The sequence below is a fragment of the Pristiophorus japonicus genome, chromosome 17, assembly GCF_044704955.1.
Source record: "Pristiophorus japonicus isolate sPriJap1 chromosome 17, sPriJap1.hap1, whole genome shotgun sequence".
NCBI classification, from domain to species: domain Eukaryota; kingdom Metazoa; phylum Chordata; class Chondrichthyes; family Pristiophoridae; genus Pristiophorus; species Pristiophorus japonicus.
In genome coordinates, this window is record NC_091993.1 from 13,033,164 (window position 1) to 13,050,499 (window position 17,336).

Sequence of the window (17,336 nt, forward strand, 5' to 3'; positions counted from 1 at the left end):
AGCCTCTCCCTCTAGTTCAGCCGTCTGGAACACAGAGCATCCCACCATTCCAGCCCGAGCCTCTCCCTCCAGTTCAGCTGTCTGCAACACAGAGCATCCCACCATTCCAGCCCGAGCCTCTCCCTCCAGTTCAGCTGTCTGCAACACAGAGCATCCCACCATTCCAGCCCGAGCCTCTCCCTCCAGTTCAGCTGTCTGCAACACAGAGCATCCCACCATTCCAGCCCGAGCCTCTCCCTCCAGTTCAGCCGTCTGGAACACCGAGCGTCCCACCGTCCGTGCCCGCACCTCCCAGTGTAGTGGTGCCACAAGGCAGACCCAGGCAGAGGAGGAGATTGGAGACACGTTCTCCTGAGATGCAGCGTGCAACAGATGCGACTCTGGTCTCCATACCCAATGCCACAACCTATGAGTTTACCCGATCACTCATCGGTGGCGTCAGTGCAGTAGGTGAAGAGTTGACGGGCCTGACGGGAGAAATAGCAGTAATGACACGGGAACTTAGGGAGGGAATGTCCGAGGGAGTGCAATCGGCGGCACAGGCCATCAGGGAGGGCATGCAAATTATGGCACAGGCCATCAGGGAGAGCATGCAAGTGTCGGCACAGGCTGTCAGGGTGGGCCTGGTTGAGGTAGCTGCTGCAATAAGGGCACACAGCCCAGCCAATCAAATGACACCCCCATGAGGAAGTGAACATTCACTGAGATATGGATGAGAGATGGTTGCAGCCTTTCTTTGCTGCTTTTGTTCTTGTTCTTGATGTAGCTGTAGTAGCGTTTTTCAAATTTAAATTGTTTTGTAAGTTTTGTAACTTTACAACATACAAGTGATCTCAGGGTTTTCAAGTGATCTTATAGTGTAAATGCTCTCACATTCTGCAAATTAATTAATTTTGCATCTAAAAAGTGATCTTGAAGTGTAAGTGATCTTAAGAGTGTAAAATTTTTCACATAAAAAGTGTTTTGTAACTTTACAAGTTTTTAAGTGATCTTCAAGAGTCATATTAAAAAGTATAGTTTGATACAACAAATATTTTATTAGAGTGACGTTAACTTTTCAATAAAATATTTTTTCATGAAAACGGTTTCATGTTCCATTAACACAACACAACGTAGGAACAACTGCAAAGAATAAACATGTCCATATGCAAAAGTGGTCGCAGAGCCCTCAGGCATCAGTAGTTGAAGTGTTCACGGATGAGCTGCTGGCGCAAGTCTCGAGCAATCGTTAAAGGGGCACGATGGACGGCCCTCCTCCGACCTCGTGCTTCGGCATCAGGCACTTGCATGCTTTCCTGATTGTCGTTATCATCCACATCCTGGTCTTCCGTAATACTATCACGCACTGGACCCTCACGTGGGTCTTCGGGTTCCACTACCAGCTCCTGCTGCCTCATGATGGCTAAGTTATGAAGCATGCAGCACACAACAGTGAAATGACCGACAATCTGGGGAGAGTATAGCAAGTGTCCTCCGGAATGGTCCAGGCATCGGAATCGCTGTTTCAATATGCCAATGGTCCTCTCAATGATGCTGCGCGTCGCAATGTTATATTGACGGTCAGCTTCTGTCCGTGTCACGCGTAGGGGCGTCATGAGCCAGGTGGTCAGGCCGTACTCTTTGTCTCCCAGTAGCCAGCTCTGCCCTTCTGGCTGCTGCTCAAACATGTCATATAGAACGCTGTCGCGTAGGATGAACGCATCATGGGTGCTGCCAGGGTATCTCGCATCGACTGACATGATGCGCTGCTTGTCGTCACACACGAGCTGCACATTGATGGAGTGGAAACCTTTCCTATTTCGGTACTGCTCAGATTCCTCCACAGGTGCTCGCAAGGCTATGTGGGTACAATCAATGCAGCCCTGTACCTTTGGGAAGCCGGCAATCCTGAAGAAGCCCACAGCCCTCTCATGGATCGCTTGTGCGGTCATTGGGAAATTGATGAAGTCATTCCTTCATGCATACAGTGCAGCCGTGACCAGGTAGACGCAGGCATGTATTGCACGTTGAGAGATGGCACACACATCTCCAGTTGTAGCCTGAAACGATCCCGAGGCATAGAAAGAAAGTGCAGCTGTTACCTTCACTTCAACAGACAAGGCAGTTGGCGTTCTGCTTCTGGGCTGCAAATCTGCTCTCACCATATCAGAGATCTCAGTGACAACTTCTCTGCGAAAACGCAGCCTTTTCACACAATCAGCCTCGCTCATGTCCAGGTACGAGCGCCTAGTTCAATATTGTCGACGTGGGTAAGGTCTCCTGCCCATCAACCTACGGGCTACGACGCTCCTGGTGCGGTGAGCTCTAATCAATTCTCTCCTATGCAGTGAATTGATGGCGAACCATTGCATAATACGTGGTGTTGACAATGCAGCACCCATTCTGCTAATTTAAATATAAAACTGTCTATGTGGCTGCCTCTCCCTGTCCAAATGGCCTCAGTCCCCCTCACAGCTCGAAGACTGCTGCTGATTCTTCGGCTGCCGGCCAGCCACTGACGCCGCCCCTAAAGCGTGGCCGAATGGCCTCAAGAACCTTAATGAGCTGCGTGTGTTCTGCGTTGATTCTTCGGCTGCCGGCCAGCCACTGACGCCGCTGATATTTCATGGCCGAATGGCCTCGAGTCCATCCGGTGTTGCTTTTTCGCGGCCAGCCACGAAGAGAATGAAGGCCTGCCTCAAGCACCGCAGCTCAGCTCGAAGGCTGCTTGCTGCCGCTGCCGTCGAGACACTGACGCCACACCGCTGCCTGTCTCCAACATGAAAGGCCTGCCTGAAGCACTTTCACACAGGTAGGAACTATGGTTTATTTAGTCTTTTCTTTGCTTATAAATTTTTATTCAGGTTGGATTTATTTGTATAATATTTGTATAAGTATAACTAAGGATTGATTGTAGAATTTAATGACTTCCCCCCCCCCCCCCTCTCCCCCCACCTCGTTCCCTACACCTAATTTGTAACCTACGCCTGATTTTCTAAAGTGTAGACAAGGTTTTTTCAAGCGTACAAAAATCTTCACTTACTCCATTCTAAGTTAGTTTGGAGTAAGTTTTCACTGCCGAAACTTTGAAAACAGGCGTAAGTGGCCGGACACGCCCCCTTTTGAAAAAAAAATTCTGTTCCAAAGTGAAATTGTTCTAACTGACTAGAACTGGAGCAAACTAAATGCCAAGAATTCCGATTTCTAGATACTCCGTTCTACACCAGTTGCTCCTAAAAATCAGGAGCAACTGAGGCCGAAACTTGGGGCCACTGATCCAGAAAACTATCTAGTATATATTTCATGAATTTGTCCTCCCCATTATTACTGCAAATTTATTTTGCCCAGTCTATATGTAGATTAAAGTCCCCCATGAATATATATTACCCCTGTTACATGCATCTCCAATTTCCTGATTTATACTCCGCCCTACATTACAACTACTGTTTGGGGGCCTATAAACAACTCCCACCAATGTTTTCTGCCCCTTGCATTTTCTTAGCTTTTTGGAGCTAAGAAGGTTGCTGCCTCACTCATTATGAGCTTTATCATTACTTCAATGCGTCAAAGCCTCTAAATTTCCTCAAATATCTGGCACATTTAAGATAATATATGGTAATAATCCATGGGAAGACATTGGTTGTAACCTAGAATCATAGAATAGTACAGCACAGGAGGAAGCCACTCGGCCCATCGAGTCTGCGCCGGCTATTTCGAAGAGCAACCCAATTGGTCGCACTCCCCCGCTCTTTCCCCATATCCCTGCAATTTTTTCTCCTTCAAGTATTTATCCAATTGCCTTTGGAAGGCTACAATTGAATCTGGATCCACCACCCTATCAGGCAGTGCATTCCAAATCCTAACCACTCGTATAAAAATGTGTTTCCTCATGTCACCTCTGGTTCTTTTGCCAATCACCATAAATCTGTGCCCTCTTGTTATCAACCCTTCAGCCATCGAAAACAGTGTCTCTTTATTTACTCTATCTAAATCCTTCATGATTTTAAACACCTCTATCAAATCTCCGCTTAGCTTTCTTTACTCCAACCTGTCAGCGCCAAGAAAATAATTTCCATAATTCATAATGATTTTGAGGCCAGAGTTTGACATACTAATATTAAGAGAAAAATACTTCTAAACAATAAGGCAGAACTCAATCTTGTTAGGCACTGTGGTGGTACCGCAGGATTTAACTATAATGCCATGTATTATGAAGTGGTAGGATTTGGCTTCGTGCCTATATTTTCCAATGCAGTTTTTCATTCTGGGATTGGGAAACACCGGATCTTCCAAAGAGGATGGAGAAATCTGAGGGAGATTCACTTTGGGCAACTTTCATGCAATTCCTTGCCACTGACTTCAGAGGGTTTTTAGGAGCAGAACTCCAACCCATTCTGTCGGCTTGGGAAAGTACATGAAGGCTAATGGCTAATTCTGCGCTCCCATCAGGAACTTTCCTCATAGGGAATGCTGATCGGAGAGTCAAGGTCACCAGTTTGTAGCCCTATTGTCAACCCAGTACAGCTTTGAGTACAGCTTTTGCATTGGGAGTGCAGAAATAGCCCTGTGATATGTAAAAAATAAAATAAAATTGCAGAAAAAATCTCTCGGGCTCCTTCTATAGATGAAAAATTATCAAGGTCAAGACACATTATTTTTTTTTTAAAAAAAGAGTTGTGATTGTGGTCTTTTTCCTCACCCAGCATGGAGCACTCATGGCTCTCTGCAGTGTTTGGTGTGGTAACCCAGTGAAGACCCTTCAAATTTCACTCATTGACAGTAGCTAAGTATGAATGTCAGTCATGCCTAGAAATGCCAAGTGGTAGTCTAATATTCGACTATTTGTAGTAGACGACTGATAAACATTAATTGTAAGCAGGTAGGTTACAGGGTACTTACAATCTTTCAAGAGGTTTTGGGAATCCAATGCCAGCTCATTATGTTACAGACTGCTAACTGTTCTTCTACTTAATCCTGTTAATTACAGTATAGATTTAGATATCTAAAAGCTTATCTTTTAAGTCATTACAACATATAGTATTTACAGCCACAGGTTTTGAGGTGCCACATTCACATAAAAGAAAAATAATGGGTGGAGTGTGAAGCTGTCAAAGGAAATAAAGCTATGTGATATATTGAAATTAAACAAAGGGTCTCGTAGATTCTGAAGCTATAACACCAGAGTGCTAGGCAGTCAATCAGGAGCCATGGATTTTATTCCCAGTCTTGGCACGAAAGAAAATCACACTCATATTTCCCCTAGAGGGCATGTTTGCTGGGTTAGGTTGTCCAAAGAAAGGAGGGAAAATGTGATAGAAAGGGTTCGCTTACTGCATTGCTCAATGCTACTTTCTGGTAGGTCATGATGGTGTCCCTGGAGATGTTCATGGGCTGGTGCGTGTCAACCTCTCTGTTCAAAGCTCTTCCCCAGGGGGAGCGATAGGAAAATAAATTCTTAAGAGGGAAAGTTTTGCATGTGTCAAGTAATGAAATATAATGGAGATAAAAACATTGTGCTACAGAGCACATATTTCTACCTGTTGGAAACTCTGTATTTTTTCATAACTACATAAAACAGGTACTTTTATCAGGCCTAATATGCTTGACAATCTGTTTTTCCAATTATCAATAATTTAGTCTTTTTAAAACATTGTATTCATTAGATTAAAATGTACAAAAGGAAGAAAAGACTTCATTCTATAAGCATGATTGGTAATTTTATACATTTCAAATGCATACAATAACACTTATTAGGAATAAATATCCATGTTTTAGAATTCATTTGGAGATATTTTTGATCTTACCAGGAGTCATATATCCATCCAATGAAGATTATTTCAATGCAATGAATAGTTCCAGGCATCCTTTCTTTGTATGAAAGCCTAAGTCATTTATGCCTGCAGCATTTATGAGTTATGGGTCTTTCACATTCATAAAAGAACTGTCATAACTTACTGTCATTACTGAGGTAGCCTGTTATCAAAATTTCAGATTGTTGGTGGTCACTCAAAAAGATTATAGAACTTTCCTCAATTCGCAGGATCAATCCAAGTGGTAATAACTGTGCAGCTTGGAAAAGTTTTGAACTCAGCAAAACTTTTCCCCGCAATTACTGAGCAGGGAATAAAGAATTGTGATATTGTGTGGCTGTAAGTACCAAAAACCTCCCCACTGAAATTTGTCATGATGTAAGTAAACTAGTTTCAGAGTGCTGATTACAAGAAATAGTCAGGTGGTATAATCTCCTCAGCCGCTATTTCACATGACAGAGCAAAACATTTCAAAATTAATGTGGCATGGCAAACAGTGATAGGCCAATTAAAAACTTTCAATTGCTTTAACATAGAAATTAAATTTTACTCTTTTCAATGTACTATAACCATACATCTAATTATCCTGAGTGCCTGGATAATATATATTTCCCAAAAGCACACTGCATATGAAGGAAGACTTGCATTTCTATGTAGATTCATTCTTGAATCTTATTTTTTCCCCAGATGGGAATATATCTGGAGGAACAGAGTACATATTTCTACCATGATTGGAGCAGATCTGAATTACTGAGCAGAGAATAAAGAATTGTGATATTGTGTGGAAATTAGAGAGCCCTCTCTGAGTTCATAGCTCCCTCTGATGACCATGTGGACATCTTACAAAGGGAACCTCACTTTTTCTTTGTTCGTGTATCCAACTGACAGCTGACTGGCTAAGATCTAATTACTTCCAAGTGAGGTCAGGGAAAGGCATTTATCGAACAGAACTGCACAACAACAGGCTCAAGATGCCCAGAAAATCCCTCTCGTGTTAACACTTGATTTATGGAAACAATTATGATTCTGTTGGAATCTTCCTGGACTGGGAAATAGTCCACAACGACTCACAAGCTGAAGATGTGAGTGGAGAAAACAATGGATTTCTTTTATGCACAGTTTGTCTTCAACAAAAACAAAAGTAAGTTTTATACACAAATTGTCTGTTGTTATGTTATTTATGCAAAAGTATTTTACCATAAGGTTTTTTTTTGGATTAAGCTGGCTCAGATTAAACATGTGTAGTTGACATTGAGGTAGTTCTGAATGTTTCCAGCCGGTCTAGACAGCGAAACAAGAATTCTGTGTGGGATAGATGGGAAGTTCCATGGAAAGCATTTGGTTTACCACATAAAAAGTGTTGTGATTACTAATGAATGAATGCATACAAGATGACAAGTGTACAGAAGCTTGGGGAATTGATTATGCAACAGAGTTTCGCAGAGTAGTTAAAACAGCAGTGGAGTACTAGCATGGAACACACACCATGCTACAAACATCACACTTTTTAATCATACAGTAAAACACAAACTGCAGCATACAGCAGTCATTGGAAAAGCAAGCTACCTACTGTACTTTTTGGCTTGACTTTTTTTTAAACTAGGAACTGGCAACCAACTAGAACTTTAAAAAAAACGTTGGTATACACCTCCAAGCTTGTTGCTATGGTTGTAATTTATTTGTAACAGCTGACTGTAATGGCTTGTTAAAGTTAAGTGATACTTCTGCTTGCAGCTTTATTATCGTCAAAGCTCCCTGTACAAAAGGAAAATTCTAATAGCGAAGAAGATCAAGACATTCAAGACCACTGCAAACTGATTTGTTTATAGTGGAAATTGACAGTGCATCAGTTCTGTGAAGAAAGCCTGGCTCAGCACCATAAACTTTCTCAGGAAAGCTCACACACATTCTAAACTGCTAGTGCCACAAATTAAAGAGACCCAAGGTCACGGAGTCCAGGCAGAAGCTGAGACCCCAAACTAGCAGCATCCGTCTGATTCGTACTTTAAATTGCAGTATGTTGTTCATGAGAACCCAGAGCAGTGCACTATAATGCGCAAATGGATGCAAACATGGATCCTGCCAACTCTGTTGTACAGACTATACTTTCATTGTATCCTTCTAGCAGGGAGTGTATCTTTTGCTTGCAATGACATGACTCCAGACCAACTAGCTGCAACTGTGAACTGTTCCTCCAGTCCTGAGCGGCACACCAGAAGTTACGACTACATGGAAGGTGGAGATGTAAGAATAAGGAAACTTTTCTGTCGAACACAGTTTTATCTGAGGATTGATAAAAAGGGCAAAATCAAAGGCACAGCTAATCCCAGCTGCAATTACTGTAAGTAACACTTTAATTAACTTGGAATGTTACATATTAAAGGTTTTAGCAAACTAAATGAGTGCATAATTCCCTGTTTGCTGGGTTTTATACAGCAAACTGAGAATCTATCCAAAATTATTTATGTAAGCTCAAAACATCTGGTGCTGGTTTTTTTTTTATAAATGTGTAGCTCTTAGCGATACGTAACCAGCATATTTTAGTCCTGCTAATGTATTAGTTGACAGCTGGTAAACGTTTGCAAAAATGATCCCTTTTATTCGAACTGACAAGGAACAGAGATATCAGATAACACTTTAGACCAAAGTAAAAATCATTAGTGTTATCTGTTTTTCATGTAAGTTGACATTTGAAAAGTAGATTACTGGGAAACTGGGACTCTGACATTTCCTTTTGCTTCAGCTTGTACAGCTTTGAATGCGAGATTTCCTTAGCGGGAAATTTAAAATGATTTGTACACCAATGCATTGTACCCATGTAGCTTCAAAAGAGTCCCGAAATAGCTGTTTGGCATTTTGACTACATGCTGTTTAAAATGTTTTTATTTTACTTGAGTTAAATCGGAGTTCAGAGGTAGCTGTACCAATTGGGAATAAGCCTTAAATAGCTACATTTTTATTCCTAAACATTATTCTGACACTATTTATGCTTGGTTAGCAAGGTCCGATATCCGAGATGGTTACAAGGGTACCGGGTCTCTACTGCATCAGAAATATTTAAATTTTGAAAATATGAGTGTTGCAGGGCTTTCCTTTCTTTTTAATTTTATAACGTTTTAAAACGATGTCATACAAGTCAAAGAGAGATCGCAACTACAATATATGCAGTACTACCCATTCTGCAGCAAGGAGGAGGTGTGGTTATACGAAGACGTAGTTATGCCTCGAACAGCTGTAGAGTTTTCAATGGATCACAAACATAATGCAGCAGTTCAAGAACTCCCATACAGTAACTCATTACACAGGAGCTTTAGCCCCTTGTCATTATTGTTAATGCAACACTTCAATTACATAAAAAGAAACAAAATGATAAACAATGTGATAGTTAACTGAAATGTTGCATGTTTTTTTTCCATTAACCTTTGAATGTACATTAGGACACTATGCTAATAGTAATATGCAATGCTGACAGAAAAGAGACAAGCTGGGATATGGAGAAAATAAAACAAAACTGTCAAAGAATCTGAAAATGTTGACTTATGAAATATAAGAGAGGAAAATAAAATAACAGTCCAAGTTACCCATGTGAAAATAGAAAACACATAAATTAAGAACTAAAGGTTGAGTTTTCTTCAATAACTGATTTTTTTCAAAGGGAATTTGAATCTAGACTGTGGCAAATACATTTTTATTAATTTGTGACTATTGCATTTCTGTCCCATGAGATTGGAGATTATACTGGTTGTTCTATATTTAAACCTTTTCCTTATTACTCTCCCTCCCCCTAGCTAGCGTGAATGATCTGGTCACTCCTGCGGGTCAGGACATTAGCTAAATCCATGAACAATCCATAGACACCACCAATTCCTTATTCAACCCACTGGAAGACATGCTTGAGAACAACAAAGTTAGAAAACCTTCCGTGGCAGATTTAATCCTATGAGCAGAGGAAACAAACACAAAGAGTCAAACCTGAAAAGAATGGCAAACATTCCAATTTGTGTCTCTTAGTTGAAAGTCCACCAAACATCAGCCAAGAATAGTTAGCTCTGACCTAACTATTGTCCAAGTTATGTATAATGTCAGCAGAAAGTATTTTTTATTTTGCTCTGCACCAATGGAAAGAAAGACTTACATTTATACTGCACCTTTCATGACCACCAGACGTCCCACAGCGCATTACAGTCACTGTTGTAATGTAGGAAACGCGGCAGCCAATTTGCATACAGCAAGCTCCCACAAACAGCAATGTTATAATGACCAGATAATCTGTTTTAGGCATGTTGATTAAGGGATAACTATTGGCCAGGACACCAGGGAGAACTCCACTGCTCTTCGTCAAAATAGTGCCATGGGATCTTTTACGTCCACCTGTGGGAGAAGACGGTTTAACATCTCATCTGAAAGACGGCACCTCCGACAGTGCAGCACTCCCTCAGGACTGCCCTGGAATGTCAGCCTCGAATGTTGTGCTCAAGTCCCTAGAGTGGGACTTGAACCCAAAACCTTCTGACTCAAAGACGATTGTGCTACCCACTGAGCCACAGCTGACAACTGCAAAAGTAATGCTGCTAATTCTGCACAAATTGATGGTATAGCACCAGTATTGAGTCCAGCTGAAATAAAGTGGTGCAGCACCAGAAATACTGTGCACAGTGCTGCTATCTCATCAGCAATTCTCTGTGGTTAGAAATGTCATCAGCAATTAGAGACTGGTGGTGTGTATTCAATCTGCTTTTCCTGCATTCAACAGTGATGAAAGCAGGCACTGTATCCCTTTCACACTCCCTCACGGCCTATTAGGTAAAGCCATCATTTAGTGTAGTACAAAGCTACAGACCAGGAGGTCCTAGGTTAGATCAGTAGTATGTACTGAGTGAACTGATCTTAGCCAGATCAGTGATTGGGTTGTTAGAATTAGTTTCAGTGCTTATGCTAAGCAAGGAGAAGAATCATCCAGGGTTCATCCTTCTGATTGCTATCCTGTGACTTCTTCTGGAAAGTATATATTTCTGGCACTGTATAAGGACTGGATTGGCTTTGATGTGTCTGGTGGTAAAATAAGCTGGCTACACTAACTCTCTGAACATGCATGAGAAATGGTCACTTTGGCAAAGAATTGAAGGGCTGCTTGCGCCCATGGAACTATATCCCAGAAGGAGTCTGTATCATTCAGGGGCCAGGCCAGTGGGGGACAAATATTGGCAAAAAAAAAACAACTTTTTATTTACACTGCTGCATAACTGGTGGACAAAAGGCTAATAGTATTGTAGTTACTCGGCCCCCTGAAATTATTTCTATTTTCAGTGCAGTGAGATATCCATCAAGCAATAGATATGTCAACAATGAGTGCAAGATATAATCGTATCAAATGATCAAACTTAAAAATGTAAATTTATCAATGCAGGTGTCTTTAATTTAGAAAAATAAATATTATTTGTCTGAGTTTCTGGATTTAAATAAAGTACATTTGCCACATATTTTCAATGATGTGCCATACTTTAAAAAGAGAATGTATGCAGTGAACACCACAATATTGGTCCCTATTCAGGTTTGCAGATCTTTTATATAAATGTTGTTCTGCATACTAGGCGAACAACAACCGGACATATTCAGCAGCAATTGCAATAAGGAAACATTGTACTGGGTTACCAATGCACAAGTCATAGATTTCCCATAGACTAAGTTGCTCTCCAATAACCTTTGTGTAGCAAGGAATCATCAACACTATATTTGAACTTCCGCATAGATCATAGGCAGTCCTCGAAACGAGGATGACTTGCTTCCACGCCAAAAAGGGATGAGTTCATAGGTGTTTCAATGAAGGACCTAATATTCCAGATCCCAAACTACATCTTGAAGGGTGGAAGATGCCTGTGCGTGTATTTTTTTTTAAACGTGTGGTGGCCGTTGCACACCAGCCACTACACGGGCTTGACAGAGCTAGGTCTTGGTCCTGTGGCAAAGATTATCCAAGACGACTGGAGACCTGCTCTGCGGCATGGGCCTAGTGCGCGCACATATTGCAGTGTGGGCTGGTCCGTGCTGTCCCTGGGCCCTTGCCTCTTCTGGCCCCGAACCCACGCCTCTTTCGTGTCCCGATCACATCGCTCCACAATCACTCGCCGCTCCTTCGCCCCGACCTCGCTGATCCTGTTGTACCTGTCCACGCTCCAATCACTGACCTCGACCTTGATGACATCCCTTTTCGCTGCCGTCGCCCTCCTGCACCAGCTTGTGCTGTACCTTAAAGTGGTATGTCACCACGCTGTCCAGGGGCTGTCGCTCGCCGCTCCGGTTATGATCCTGACCTGCCGCTGATGGTCTCGCAGGTCGGGGCCGCCACGCTGTTCATATAATAGAGTTCCAGGTGTCACCACTGTTTCAGTGAGAGACCCAGGAACAGGAGAGGCTGTGTGTGTAATGATTTCCTAGTGGCATTTACTGTAGACATCTTGGATTGATACAGAAGGCAAAAGTGCTATGGTAGCATTACGTGTGTTCCTGGCATAAGCATAAAGATCTGGCTTAAGTGCCAGCAACTTCTGTGCTGCTGCTCCAGTCGTAATCTAATGGATGATGGACAAATCACTCCAATGTGGAATGGGTCATCCTCATCAAATTAACTACTCAGCATAGTTTTGGACTCTACTGAGCTCATGAGTAAGAAAGGTGATTTTTTTCCAGCCTGCCAAACGGGGTTCCATAGAATCAGAGTGATACAGCACAAGAGGAGGCGACTGGCCCACCGTGCCTGTGCTGGCACTTTGGTAGAGCTAACCAATTAATCCCACTACCCTGCTTTTTCCCTCAAGTGTTCATCATTTTCTCACTTGACTGTTACTATTGAATCTGTTTCCACCACCCTTTCAGGCAGTGCATTGCAGTTTACAACTCACTGTAAAAAAATGTTTCCTCGTATCGCCTCTGGTTCTTTTGCCAATTGCCTTAAATCTTTTTTTAATCTCATTACCAACCCTTCTGCCACTCAAAACAATTTATCTTTATTTACTCTATCAAAACTCCTTTTAACCTTCTCTGCTCTAAGGAGAACAACCCCAGCTTCTCCGGTCTCTCCACATAACTGGTACTATTCAAGTAAATCTCTTCTGCACCCTCTCCAAGGCCTTGACATCCTTCCTAAAGCCTGGTGCCCAAAATTGAACACAATGCCCCAGTGTTTTTATAAAGGTTGAGTATAACCTCCATGCTTTTGTCCTCTATTAATGAAGCCAAGGATCCCATTTGTTTTTTTTTTAAATAAGCAACCTTCTCAACTAGTCCTGCCATCTCACTATCAGTTTTGCTGCACTGTACAGATTAGACTTGAGAATATTGAAGTTGCCAACAGTGTAGGGCTAAGCTTTTTTTGAGAATTCATACTCTTAATAGCTTTTGTAGTTATAACTTCTACTTATCAAGTCAAGATGCCAATTGTTTTTCTACTTAAATTAAATTTGTAGTACTTTTAAAATAGAGGCAACATGATGGACCATTTTTCGCAACTTGGTATTCCTGGCTCTGAAAATAGTACACCATTTGTCCATCCACTGTTGAATTCTGTGAATATCTACCTACAGTGCTTTGGTTACCACTGGTCTTTTAGGTGGGCAATTAACCACTCTGTAGAGCGTGATATCACCAGCAAAAAGAACACCATTTTTGATGACATCCATGAGGATGATAAACAGAATTGGGCTATGCACCTTTTCCTGAGGGATCCCTGTGATAAGACGGACTTCAATTTGCCAGGATGTTTGAGTCCTCTAAGTTAGTTACATATCAAGGTAAGCAGCTCAGCCAATATCTCACAAGAGGTCAGCTTGTCAATGATGATGGGATTCCAAATCCTATGATAAGGGCTGTAGAATTGCTGAGGAGTCCAGCTGTCATTTTGAGTTGTTCTCTGGATGGTGAAATTAGTTCCAATTATTATTGAACTGCTATAATAGATAAGATGATGTCATAATGCATAGCATCTTCTTATCTATTATAGCAGTTCAATAATAATTGGAACTAATAGTTTACTCAATTAGAGAACACTGCAACATTTTTGCAAACCAGCCCATTGCATGTGTTCACATATCTTGAGAAGTGCACTCCTGTAGCCCTATAGAACATAGCACTTTGTACTGGTGAATACTGCAGGTGCAACTTAGCTGTAGAATGAGAAGCCAATAATATTTCATTACCATTATGGTACTGTTTTACTGTGTTTCAACTGTTTGTATTGGATATAGAAAATTCCAAAAGGTATGGCTCAGTTTATCAACTTACTGGTGCACCACGAGAGTAATCAAGCAACGCACAATGCGAGTTATCCAATACAATTCCCCAAATGTTGAATTCATGGCACTCGAGTCTAACTACAAATTGCAAATCTCAGGGCATTCGTTCCATTTGTTCATTTTAAATTATATTTTATTACATTTATACGCAGGAAACACTCACATTATTCTTTTCATTTTATGAGTAAAGAACTACAGAAAAATATTCTGGCAATGATTATGTTAAATTGATTTAGAAATGACCTGCCAAAACTAAACTTGGATTATAATTCATACAAGATGTACAAGGTATGAGTAGATAAGGTGTTACAGGGCTGTACTAATGTGATGCAATATAGATTACATAAACTAGGGAGAGAGAGAACAAAACATGCTGTATCCGCTCATATAGCTTTTGATTATCGCCCAGTTACTGATTCAGGGGTGGTATTGGTACAGATCTGGAGACAAGCACTGGTTGCCTCTCAGTGGGGAATGGCTGATGGCATAGAGGGAATCAAAAGAGAAGCTGTGTACATTCAGGACCATTACATAAGTATTAATTTACTTATGAAGACTTGCTTTTACTAAATGATTTGCTGTGTCAGGAACACTGAAAATTACAATAAATGAGCCCAGACTAAATTAACATGGCTATAATGAACATTCCAAGATGTTTTGGAGCGGAAATGGGGGGGAAAAAAAAGAGCTGAATAAAGTACAGTATTCATGCACAAAAAATCCTTAGCATTCAATGTAAGATATAAGAAAGAAAGAAAGACTTGCATTTATAGAGCGTATTTCCCAACCTCAGGATGTACTTTTGAAATGTAGTCACTGTTGTAATGTAGGAAACGCACAGCAAGCTCCCACAAACAGCAATGTGATAATGACCAGATAATCTGTTTTAGTGATGTCGGTTGAGGGATAAATATTGGCCAGGACAACATGAGATAGTACATGGGATCTTTTACATCCACCTGAGAGGCAGACGGGGCCTTGGTTTAATGTCTCATCCAAAAGACGGCACCTCTGACAATGCAGCACACCCTCAGTACTGAACTAGTGCCAACCTAGATTTTTATGCTCACGTCCTCTGAGTGGGACTTGAACCCAAGACCTTCTGACTCAGAGGCGAGTGTGCAACCACTGAGCTACGGCTGACATAGCAAAGGCAAGCCTTTGGTGGCAGTTCAAGTATTCAGCCAATGCTGTGCTTAATCTGGCAGATACATTTTAAGATTGCAGACTTTTATCCTACATTAATGCCTCCTTTGCTGGCTCGTGAGATAGATAACTGTAAATAATGTTCCGGTTTACAAAAGTCTGCTGATTGAATAAATACTACTTTCTATCCAAACAAAATGACATTTTGCAATTGAATACGGATTCCTGGTGCTCTCTTTTCTGGCTTGAAGGTATGTTAACAACCTCCAGTTTCTGGTTGTAGTAAAAACCTCTCTCTCCCAATTGCCTTTATCATGTTATTTACTCTGAAGTTTCTACTCGTGCAAATGAAAATTTTAACCTCAGTAAAAGAGTGAGTAATTACCTGTTAACTTTCTCAAATCAAATGGCAGTGTAAAACATTCCTTTCATCTGCCTAATTTGATGTGATTGATCAGTTTTCCAGGCTGCTGTCGGATGCATCTGGGGCTGATCTTGTGCACCTATTATTGGGTACTCTTTCCCTTGTGGTGTTCTATGTACATTTTTTTTCTGCAGAGTTGCTTTCATTCAAACAACTTACAAAAGGTGGGAATGTTTATTATTTAAGAAAACAAAAATAGTAGTTTTCAAGTCTGAAGTTTTTGGAACTTTCATAGGTTGAACTTGCACTGTTTGATATTGGAGTATGACTACTTAACATTTAAAATAAAAGGGTTAACAGGTATATTAAAATAATGGATAATTGAATCTCATATAAATGCATTAATATCACATTGCACAATCTCACTGCGCCACTGTTCTAGAGAAGACTTTCATGTATAAAAGTAATCTTAGGACAAGACATATAAGCACAAATGGTGGCACCAAACAATCATGGGTCATAGTTCTGATCTCTCAGTACATTGAGCTCCTGATCTTTCTGCATTGTTGTATGGGCACGATGAACAGAGTCCAACATCTTCCCACAGGAAGACATGTCCCTATTAACTTGTAGTTCAAAGTGCCATCAGGAAAGGCCTCAGATAAAGTCAACTCTCCTCTTAGCCATAGAGAGTGTATGGCCCAGGGAGATCAGTAGATTGGAAAGAAAGTAGAGAGAATACCTTCAAAGAGAAACTAAAATTTCACAGAGAGGGTAAGCAGCAATAGTAAACTAATCAGATTTAGGACTGCTTCAGACAATGATTACAGTCCACACTGAATGCCTCTAATTAAATAAAGCTTACAGCTAAAACTTGTAAACGCTGCTTTAGATATATATGCCAGTCCAACACATTCGAACAGACAGCCTGAAATGAATGCATGCAAGCATACTGTTCCTTTTGTAGACACTGTGTTAGCTTTGTTTTTACTAGATGTGCATTAATCAATGGACTGAAATGCACAGCCTGAAGGTGTGGTGGAAGCAGATACAATAGTAATTATCAAAGGAGAATTTGCATATAGTTGAAAAGGAAACAGCTATGGGAAAAAGAGCAGGGAAGTGGGACTAATTGGAAGCTCCTTCAAAGAGCCAGCATGGACACAATGGGCTGAATGGCCTCCTTCTGTGCTGTGCAATTCTATGTTCTTAAACATACTACTTATTCTAGGGCTGGGCTATTGTTTCCAAAAGTGCCTCAAAATTTAGGAAAAAATTGCATTTCCAAACAGTAGTGCCTTTTACATTCTCAAGACATTCCAAAAAGCTTCATTGCCAATGAAGTACTTTTTAAGTATAGTCACTGTTGCAAATGTAGCAGCCAATTTGCACTCAGCAAGATGCCCCAAATTGCAATAAGATAAATGACCAGATGGTCATTTAATGTCTGTTAGCGCTGTTAATGTCTCAAAAGTTGGATCCAAAAGCTCAGCACACAACTGTTTAGAAACTTGCAAACCTGGTGGATATTAGTTTGCAAATTTGTTATACACTTTATATGATGGATACTAATAAAACTATTTTGATACCAACATTTGCAGTTTTACCACTTCCTATTAGCTGGTGAGATACAATTCAAGGCGATTCAGACTTCGGGGGAAAAAAATCAATTTTAAAATCTTCGTTTACCAGATAAACACCAGAACATTCAGGGGGATCTTTGTAGGGTTCAAACTATTAAATCTGTAA

General features: G+C 40.9%; 2 protein-coding genes across 8 annotated transcripts in view; one reads left to right on the forward strand and one right to left on the reverse strand.

Annotated features, from left to right (window-relative positions):
* LOC139227553 (protein FAM227B-like) overlaps positions 1–17,336 on the reverse strand; it is a 408,664-nt gene that overhangs the window by 203,717 nt on the left and 187,611 nt on the right. The window lies entirely within an intron of this gene.
* Positions 1–17,336, forward strand: part of fgf7 (fibroblast growth factor 7) — a 141,922-nt gene that overhangs the window by 75,270 nt on the left and 49,316 nt on the right. For 3 of the 4 annotated variants that reach the window (XM_070858396.1, XM_070858395.1, XM_070858397.1), the window contains 2 exons: positions 6,477–6,930; positions 7,524–8,130. In XM_070858396.1, the coding sequence (XP_070714497.1) occupies positions 7,842–8,130 (289 nt within the window). In that variant the 5' untranslated portion in view covers positions 6,477–6,930; positions 7,524–7,841. The remainder of the gene's footprint in view (positions 1–6,476; positions 6,931–7,523; positions 8,131–17,336) is intronic. The other variant, XM_070858398.1, reaches the window with a different exon arrangement.